This window comes from Pelmatolapia mariae, linkage group LG6 (assembly GCF_036321145.2).
Source record: "Pelmatolapia mariae isolate MD_Pm_ZW linkage group LG6, Pm_UMD_F_2, whole genome shotgun sequence".
NCBI lineage: Eukaryota > Metazoa > Chordata > Actinopteri > Cichliformes > Cichlidae > Pelmatolapia > Pelmatolapia mariae.
Window position 1 is genome coordinate 8166055 of NC_086232.1, and position 9890 is coordinate 8175944.

At 38.4% G+C, this 9890-nt stretch overlaps 1 protein-coding gene across 1 annotated transcript; it reads left to right on the forward strand.

The window, feature by feature from the left end:
* Positions 1–3242: 3242 nt before the first annotated feature.
* LOC134628851 (B-cell receptor CD22-like) lies at positions 3243–9000 on the forward strand. Its single transcript, XM_063475630.1, has 10 exons — positions 3243–3474; positions 3611–3829; positions 4842–5102; positions 5308–5568; positions 5981–6235; positions 7397–7654; positions 7930–8011; positions 8112–8175; positions 8652–8821; positions 8907–9000. The coding sequence occupies exons 1-10, from the start codon at positions 3243–3245 to the stop codon at positions 8998–9000; spliced, it is 1896 nt and encodes a 631-aa protein (XP_063331700.1).
* Positions 9001–9890: the final 890 nt, after the last annotated feature.

A 9890-nucleotide genomic window follows, 5' to 3' on the forward strand; every position in this document is an offset into this window, starting at 1 on the left:
TAATGAGTAATTATTGCCAATACACACTACTTAAAGGTTAACAAAAGATATAACTAAATAAAAGATCATAAAACAACATGATATAAGTGTCTTGTAAGCATGTGCGGCCTTCTACGCTCTGCGTCGCTTCCCTCAATAGATCAGCCAGACATCCCGCTGACTGTAGCTTTTAACCCTTACTGACGTGAGCACAACTCCATAATAAGCACCAGGCGGCAATATGTATAAAATGGTCATGGTTACACCTGTAATGAACGAATATATGATTATACTGACACCTGTAAATAGAAGATTAACATGAGGTTATAACAATCACTGTAATACAAACGTTAATGTAATATCAATAGCTTCAATAAATGCTTTAATGCAATGCTTATTATATGATTCTGATGCAATGATAAAATAACAGTAAAATATCCCCTCTCAGTACGTATATGTAGAAAAAAATAAAAAAATAAAAATCCAACTTGTATTGTATTGTAAGTTGTCTTGTATTCATTCTGAAGGGAAATACGTTTTGTACAAAGTATCAGTATTGGATCAGTAACAGCCTGAATTTTACTTGGTATCAAGTCAGAAAGAAAATCAGTGCTATTTCACTCATCACCATCACCTGAGTGCATCCACCTGGACCAAACCAAATCATGAATAAGGAGGGGGGGGGCAGGATCAGAGGCCAATTGGATTTTATTCTTCATTGCCAAAAACAAAACAAAACTAATGCTAAGAAATATACACAATTATAAGTACTTTGTGAAGCAAATATAATGTTATTGTAACTAGTTAGAAATATTCGTAAAACAACAAAACAAAGTATTGACTGTTCTGTTTTCTAGGGCCCCTGTCAGTCATGGGCCCTTAGAATCGTCAGCACTTTTCTCCACCTTTTGGGGCCCCTGGTTTTGGCTGTAAAGTCAGTCAGAGAGCCTGCAGTGTTTTCTTCACACTGGCTGATAACAGCTCATTGAACTGTTTTCTTACAAAATTGCCAGGCTTGAGCAGCTGGGTGTGGGACTTTACTAAGAGCTGTGCTGGGGTCTCTGGCTGCTGTAAGAAGTGCAAAGAATGCATTGGTGCTATTTTTTTTGAACCTGTGTAGTCTTTAGTTTAACTGGCTGCATTGCAACATTTAGGTAACACTCTCATGACCGCACTGCCACTTCCACAAGAACTGCTTCTCGATTTCCATCCTTAACCCCTCTGTTGGAGCTGATCTGACCCACTCAGATCAATACTTTGATTCCATTCAATCGATAAGCGATAGCTCTGACTCCACCTAGTTTAAAAAAATATATTCAAAAGTTGCACAGAAAGGTAAGCAGGGGAGGAAGTGACGCACAGGAGTGGCACAGACCGTTTTCCAAATAAAGCACTCAGTGCTGAGTGCTACTACAGACAGTTTTGGTTTGAAGAAACAAAACTACAGCATAGATTTGACATCACAGGGTATTTCAGGGCTCAGGCTGACCTCCGCTGACTGAATGAGCATCTTTCTTTCATCCTCTTTCGATCACTTATGCAGGGTTTCTTTATATGTTGTTGTACAGTTAGGTTTCCCAATATGAATTAGCTTAACCTCCTAAGACCCAAACTCTTTCATGGCATGCATTTTTAATTTTTCTTTGCTATTTGGGCTGACTGGGGTGAATGTAAAAACAAAAGAAATGTAAAAACAAAGAATTACCAGATTTTTTAATTTTTTTTTTTACCTAATTTTTGTTTTTGAGAAAAATGAGATCCACATATGAGGACATTTGTTTCAAATTTTGATAGAACAGTGGCAGTATAATGTCCTCGTAAGTGGATATCAGGCCCTTGTAGAGAAAAGTATTTTGGTCTAGACGTCCCAAAATGTGATGTCCACATATGTGGACGCCAGGTCCTAGGAGGTTAAAAGTGAATTTGTTGAGATCTCGTGTTACATAAATAAAAGTTGTAAAACTAGTTCTTGTTCTCTCTATAAATGTTTTTGGTCATGTTGAGCTGAGGTTTGGAATTAGAACGCTTTAAGACTTAATAGAAAATATTAAGGGGCTACATGTGCACGGAAACCAGAGCGTCCCGGGTTTACTGGCATCATACTGATTATTAATGGGAAGAGGAAGGAAGTGTGATTAGTTTAACAGCTTGACTTCTGTCTTCTACTTACTGAACTGATCACTGAAAAACATTATCGTTAAAAGACGGCATCTTTCTCTATGGTAAGTCGAGGTTCATGTTTTTATATAGTTATTTGATAGATTTTTTACAGTAAAATATAAAAACTCAATTTTTTACTGATGTAATTTTCTTTGAAGTAGCAGAGAAAGATGAGAGGAGCAGCCATGAGTGTAACTGCAGCAGCAGTGAGTGGATTTGTTGGACTGCTTCTGACTGTGTCAGGTACTGAATACCTAACTTTTACAACAAAGGCTAAGCGAGTTACATTTACTTTAAAAGTTTACAAATATGATGTTTAAAATTATTGTGTTCATTAAAGAGTGATATTATTGTGCCAATAAACTGGTCTTCACAGATCTGGTAAAGATTTTCACATATTCAGCATCTCTCATTACCTTTATAAATACATAGACATGGGTAGGACTGTTTGATATAACGTTTTAAGTGGGTCTGATAGTAGTTTATCTGAAGGATTCAGTGATGAGTCTCTGTACGAAAAAAGGGAACCAAACCTCATAAATTAATTTTCATAACTTTCCATTCTGTATTTAGTTACTTGTAAATGAGCCCTTAGAGACCTACAAATACAGCAACATGAGCATGAAGCACTTCTGTTTTATGTAAAACTCATCATCAGACTCATTAGAGAGAAGAGAAGTAAAAGATGAACATCTGGGACTCACAAAAACAGCATTTAGGCTACAAAATCCTATTTATCTCCTAGTAAACATCCTCAGGCTTGCAGTCTCTTTGTTCACTATAGCTTAATACATGAACGCTTGAAGAAATCCCAACTCAAAGTGTGACAGTGTGATGAAAAAAAGAGAGAGCTCTACTTTCATAGTATCACATCTTTTTCTTTTTCATGTTTTCTTAGAATATAGAAACCTTATACAAATGTTTCCATTATTAATGTCACTGTGATTGTGTCTGTAGTGTCTGATGTGCTCTGTGTTACAGCAGTACTGGGTCAGACTGGTTGGTCAGTGACTTACACTTCCACTCACATCTGTGCCTTAAAAGGATCAACAGTGGACATAGGCTGCAGCTACAGTTACCCAAATGATAGGAACCTTGGAATCATGGTTCAGGAAAGATTTTGGTTTGTTCAAAATTATTATTATGGTCATGTGGATTTGAGAAGACACCCAGACTACACAGGTCGGGTTGAGCACCGCTTTCATGAGAACGACTGCACTCTGAGGATCACAGACCTGAGAGAGAGAGACTCAGCTGAGTACAAGTTCAGATTCATTACAAATCAGTCTGATGGAAGTTATACTGGCTCACCTGGAGTCACTTTGAGTGTCACAGGTAAAATTTTCATTGATAGTATTGTGTTTTAAAATCTTTTAGTCATGCTGACTATTTTCTGTGCTGCTCTGAATGGCTGTTTTCATTCACTTTGATGGTTTAGTTAAACTGAGGATGATTTGTTCTTTCCTCATAGATCCTAACCTGAAGGTGAAGCTGAGAAAATCATCAGCCCACACAGAGCTGCAGTGTCACAGCAGCTGTGACATAACTGGTCCCCCCTTGTATGTTTGGTACAAAAATGGACAGAAAATAGAGGAAGAAACATCTTCTCTGAGAGTCTCTGTTGGAGGTGATGACAGCAGCTATTCCTGTGCTGTTAAAGGGCATGAGGATTATCGCTCTGCTGCAGTGTGTGAGTTTACTCCACAGTGTCACCATGAAATGTCATGTAACATGTGAAATACAATTTTCAATTTTAGGAAAAAAAGCCAACTCACAATTTAAAGGTCCCTTTTCATCTCCTCCAGATGCTCCAAAGCCTCCCTCTGTGTCAGTGAGTCCCTCTGCTGCGATAGTTGAGGGCAGTTCAGTGACTCTGACCTGTAGCAGTGATGCTAACCCAGCAGCTAATTACAAGTGGTACAAGGCAGATGGTCAAAAACCTCTGAGTAAGAAATGGCTCTCCTTCAACCCCATCCAGCCCTCTGACTCTGGACAGTATTACTGTACAGCTGAGAATGACCTCGGGAAGAGGAACTCTGAATCCATCTTTATTGATGTGAAATGTGAGTAAATCTGCTTCAGTAATAGGTTTTCTTAAATGCATTCACTACCTTTCAAATGTCTTTAGTGCTTTTGTTTCTCCTGTATTTTCCATTCACTCACTCTGTGTCTAATAATCTGGCACTATTTAATCTGTCGAGGGATCTTATCAACAAATGTCTGTGTTGTTCTAACTTTTCCTGACAGACAACAAAACATTCACCAAGAACACAAAAAAGAAGCATTTTTTCTACTTACTGACATCATAGTGATGTTTCTGTGTTTTGAAATCTGTCATCAGTGATCTACACATAACACAGGAACAACAACTCTAACTACATCACTGGGTGTGGATAACAGAAAAAATAGAATTTAACTGCAATAGATTCTTAAAAACCCCACAAAAAATCAAGACTCCATATTCTAAAATGGTGCTGCACTCAGGTATGCACCCCAAGTCATAAAAAATATCTTTTCTTTTATAGAAACGGAAATATATAGAGAGACTGTTAAAAGGATATGGATTTTTGGCTGGAGAGTAGAATTTAAATTTGAAGGAGTCTTCACACAGTATTACATATCCCTACAACTCACATCGATAAACACACACACTGATATTTGGTTATCTTGTTAATTTTAATAAATCTTGATATCTCTTTTAGATGCTCCAAAGCCTCCCTCTGTCTCAGTGCGTCCCTCTGGTGAAATCAAGAAGGGCACTTCAGTGACTCTGACCTGTAGCAGTGAAGCTAACCCAGCAGCTACCTATGTCTGGTACAAGATAAATGGAGGAACACCTCTCAGTAAAGAACCACAGCTTGTCTTCAGATCCATCCAGCCCTCTGACTCTGGACAGTATTACTGTATACCTGCTAATACAATGGGAAGTAGGACATCTGAATATATTTCTATTAATGTGAAATGTGAGTGGGAATAATTTCATATATTTCACCCATCAATAACTTCTGTCTTTCATAGTGAGATGTTTTTTTCTCTCCTTTTAAATGTTTTTTAACATGAAGATGAATTTGATATTGAAATACTAGACTTTCAGATGTTACATCATGTCAATATTTTATCATTTTCCCAAAATACTAAACGATTGTATAAATATATTTTCTTTTCCAGATGCTCCAACATTTGTGTCAGTGATGGTGAGCCCTTCTAATGAAATCAGAGAGGGCAGTTCAGTGACTCTGACCTGTAGCAGTGATGCTAACCCAGCAGCTCAGTACTCCTGGTACAAGAAGAATGGTCAAAAACCTCCCAGTAATGAATGGCAGCTCTCCTTCAGCTCCATCCAGTCCTCTGACTCTGGAGAGTATTACTGTACAGCTCAGAACAAAGTGGGGAGGAAGAGATCTGAATATACCTCCATTGATGTCAAATGTGGGTAAACAAGTTTACCGTTTTACTCAATTACTTGCTTGTTTTCAATGCTATCCAATATAGATTTTTGGGCCCATCTCAAGATTTCCAGAATCTTTTGATGGTATCATGTACTGCAGTTTGATCATGTATTGAAAGTCTTCACAATTTTACATTGAGAAACATTTTTCTGAAGTTGTTCCACAATTTGCAGATAAGATTTTTTGTATTTGGTATTTGGGTTATGTAAATATTAAATCGATTGGCTCATGAAGTCATGATGTGGCTGAGAACACATCTCTGCTAGCACCATCCAGATCTCCTCACTGAGAAGCTCCTGTAGCATTATATTCATTGAGTTGTTTGATTTGATTAATAATTCTACCTTTGAAGGAACTAATAACATGCTGCCGTCTGCCTGTGTTTCCTCCAGATGATCCAAAGTCTCTCTCTGTGTCAGTGAGTCCTTCTGGTGAAATCACAGAGGGCACCTCACTGACTCTGACCTGTAGCAGTGAAGCTAACCCAGCAGCTGCATATGTCTGGTACAAGAGGAACAGCCAACCACTCAGCAAAAACCCACAGCTCATCTTCAGCTCCATCCAGTCCTCTGACTCTGGACAGTATTACTGTATAGCTGTGAACAAACTGGGGTCAAAACGTAAATCCATCACTATTAATGTGAAATGTGAGTGAAACTATGTATAATCTATAATAAGTGAAAATATCTATAATATCATCTTTCTTCTTGTCTGTCTATTTCGTGATTACAGTCTGCAGTGACATTTATCACAGGTCAGACAGAGGAGAGCACAGCAGTGATTGTGCTGGTGATTTAATAATAATAACTCTTAAGGGAAATTCTAGGCAGTGTGAGGTTTTGAAAAACATGTATATTGCTCAACTTCTCTTCATTACTGAGAAACTTTACATGTAAGACTCTAAAGATACTGCAAGGACTTTTTATGCCAAGCTTGAAAAGTGGTTAAAAATGTATGGATAGATGATCTGGCCCTGCGAGAGATTTAAAACCTGTTCAGGGTGTATTGACAAGTGTGAGAAAATGGATGATAGTGACAGTGACTTAGATGAGAAGAACCACAACCAAGCATTGGCAGAAAAACACAAAGTTCCAGAAAAATTCTCAATGAAATGAACCTTTTGAGACTGGACAGAGTGTCACACCTTCAGATCACCTTCATATTCTGCTGGTGTGAATGTTAAAAACAGCAAACATGCTCATTTTACTGAAAGAACGGACAGTTCTGGAGTTAACAATAATAAACTGTCATTTGATCAGCTTATATTGTGTCTGAGGATGTTGAACTCCAGAACTTTACACTTACAGACTTGTTTGATGTGGTCAAAAATTCAAACTCTCTGTGTTTTCTCCTCCAGATGCTCCAAAGCCTCCCTCTGTGTCACTGAGTCCCTCTGGTGAAATCAAGGAGAACATTTCAGTGACTCTGACCTGTAGCAGTGATGCTAACCCAGCAGCTAATTACACCTGGTACAAGGCAAACAATCAAACACCTGTCAGTACAGATTCACAGCTCTCCTTCAACTCGGTCCAGTCCGCCGACTCTGGAGAGTATTACTGTACAGCTGAGAACAGGCTGGGAGCATCAACACCTAAAAAACTTTCTGTTGATGTGAAATGTGAGTAAAACTGGTTGTTTCTTTCAGCTGATGACTCAGCGTTTGTTAACATTAACAGTCAGCTGCTACAGATCAATGAGCAGCTGCACTGGGTGATGTAAAGGATGTTTCATTTAGTAGCTCAGACTATGCTGTTAAACTGCATTATATAAAAGTTCAAATACACAGTTACAAATATTGTTTCCTCCAGATGCTCCAAAGCTTCCCTCTGTGTCAGTGAGTCCCTCTGCTGAGATAGTGGAGGGCAGTTCAGTGACTCTGACCTGTAGCAGTGATGCTAACCCAGCAGCTAATTACACCTGGTACAAGGAGGATGAAGACTCACCAAAAGCATCAGGACACAACTTCACCATCACTGACATCACACCTGAACACAGTGGGAGTTATTCCTGTAAGGCCCAGAACAACAGAGGGCATCATTACTCCACCTTACAGCTGACTGTATCAAGTAAGTGAAACCAGAAATGTTGATTAAACACTGAAAGTTATAACTCACCATCTGGACCTTGTTCTCTGTTTGTGTTTGTGAGTCATAAGCGACTCATGGAGCTTTCTGTTTTTAATTAGACTGGGGACTTTTGGTTTGCTTAAGTTTAAGTAATTAAGTGAGATTAAGTTTTATAAATCCATTTTATTTATTAATAAAATTGACTTACAGTGTTGATGTCTGAAATTGGGGTCACACCCTTAACTCTAAATGATTTGACCACTTTTCTTTGTTAGGAGCATGGAAACCAACAGTTATATCAGGAGTCTCTGCTATTCTCCTGGCTCTCCTACTCATCTCTGTCATCCTGTGGATCATGTGAGCAGATGCTAAGTGTCATTTATTGTGTAGTTGAGTTTGTAATATCAGTGCACTTAGCACTTTGATCTAAGCATTAAAAATGAATTATCCTGACCAGAAAAAAGAGATCCCCCAAGCAACAGCAGCCTGAGCCTGGAGAGAAATCGGACACAAGTGAACAGGTGAGAGGAGGTGAACTATTTTAGTACAAAAGAAAATATCACATTCTGGCATTAAAGTGACTGCTGCACTCTGTAGGTTCCAACTTTAAAACAATAAGCGACCGTGCAGTAGCTGTATACTACTCTGAGATCCACCCTAAAATCTGTTATTCATGAGCATAAGCTTTCTTTTACCTCCAAAAGCATCTCCATTAGTTGTGTTCAAGGTTCAAGGTTCTTTATTTGTCACATGCATAGTTATACAGGTATAACACACAGAGAAATGTAGCCTGACACGTTCCTCGACATGTGCAAAAATAGGGGGGGGGGGGGGGGGGGGGGTAGAGGAAGAACATTTTATATATATATAGTATATACATTAGGTGAATGTGCAGTAGTAGCAGCAAGCAGGTGAATTCTGTATTCTGTACATTTTGTAGTCAAAGTTAAAGACTGATCTTAATCTTTTATGAATTGTATATTTCTTATGTCTACAGCTGCAATCTGCAGATGGCGAAGTCGTCTATACTACAGTCCGCTTTGTCAAACACAAGGCTGAAGCGGTCTACGCCAACATCAGACCAGCTCAGGCCAAAAAATACAAGGAAGAAGACGAGAGGGTCGTCTACTCTGCTGTCACTTTCAGGAGTGCCAGTACTGCCCCGAGGTCAGTGGCTTCTCGTGTGTTTAGAGAAATAAAACAACAACTTAATTCAGTCTGTTTTGAGCTTTTTGTGATATCTGTTCAGCAGAATCCAGACCACAACTCCAGAAGATGCAGAGGATCCAGCTGCTCTGTACAGCACAGTCAACAGACTTCCCAGACATGGAAAACCATATCTCTAGCAGACTTTTTATCCACGGTAATGTTTTAAAATCTTTATGAAGTCCTAAGTTTGCATCCAGCACTCCTGAATACAGTTACATCAAAGACAATTTTAATTTGACTGACCTTTTTGAGTTCTCTGTCCTATGTCTTCACACAGACGTCATAACTAACCTGTATGAAATTGAGCAGCATTCTGTTTAAGGTCATTTTTGTCATTTTATGGGCACTTTTCAATTGCCACAAGAATCGCTACTCTTCCTGGGGTATTGGTCAGATATTAATGAAACATACACATGTTACAGTAACTTATTAATTATGATGACTCTTGATCCAGATGTACTAATGACATAATTGATACTATTTTCTTGTTTCTTTTGTTTCCCCGTGCTCTGGATTATTTTGGTTTTTACTGTAATTATTCAACTCCAAAAATGATTGTAATTTTTTTCTTTTACCCGCATATAAAATACTTTCTGTGATGTATTAATACATCACTAACTTCACAATTATTAGCAATAAGGAGCCACTTAATCAAATATATACTTATAAGTCCCTCTAAATGTATTTGTTTCCTAACATTATTTTTGTTTTGTTTTTGGCAGCAAAGAATAAAGCCTCTGACCCTGCCTCACACCTCCTTATTTCATGATTTGGTTTGTAAGATTCTAGGATATATTGTAATTCTCTGTACATGGGCCTCCAATTCTCTCTCCTCCAGCGTTTGCAATTAGTTCAAAAATGCCGCAACACACCTCTTAACTGGCACCAGAAGGCACGATCACATCACCCCAGTTGTAGCCAATCTACACTGGCTCCCTGTTAAATACCGTATCGTTTTTAAAATCCTTTTGTATACTTTTAAAATTTTAAATAACCTGGTGCCCAGTTACCTAACAGACCTTCTTGA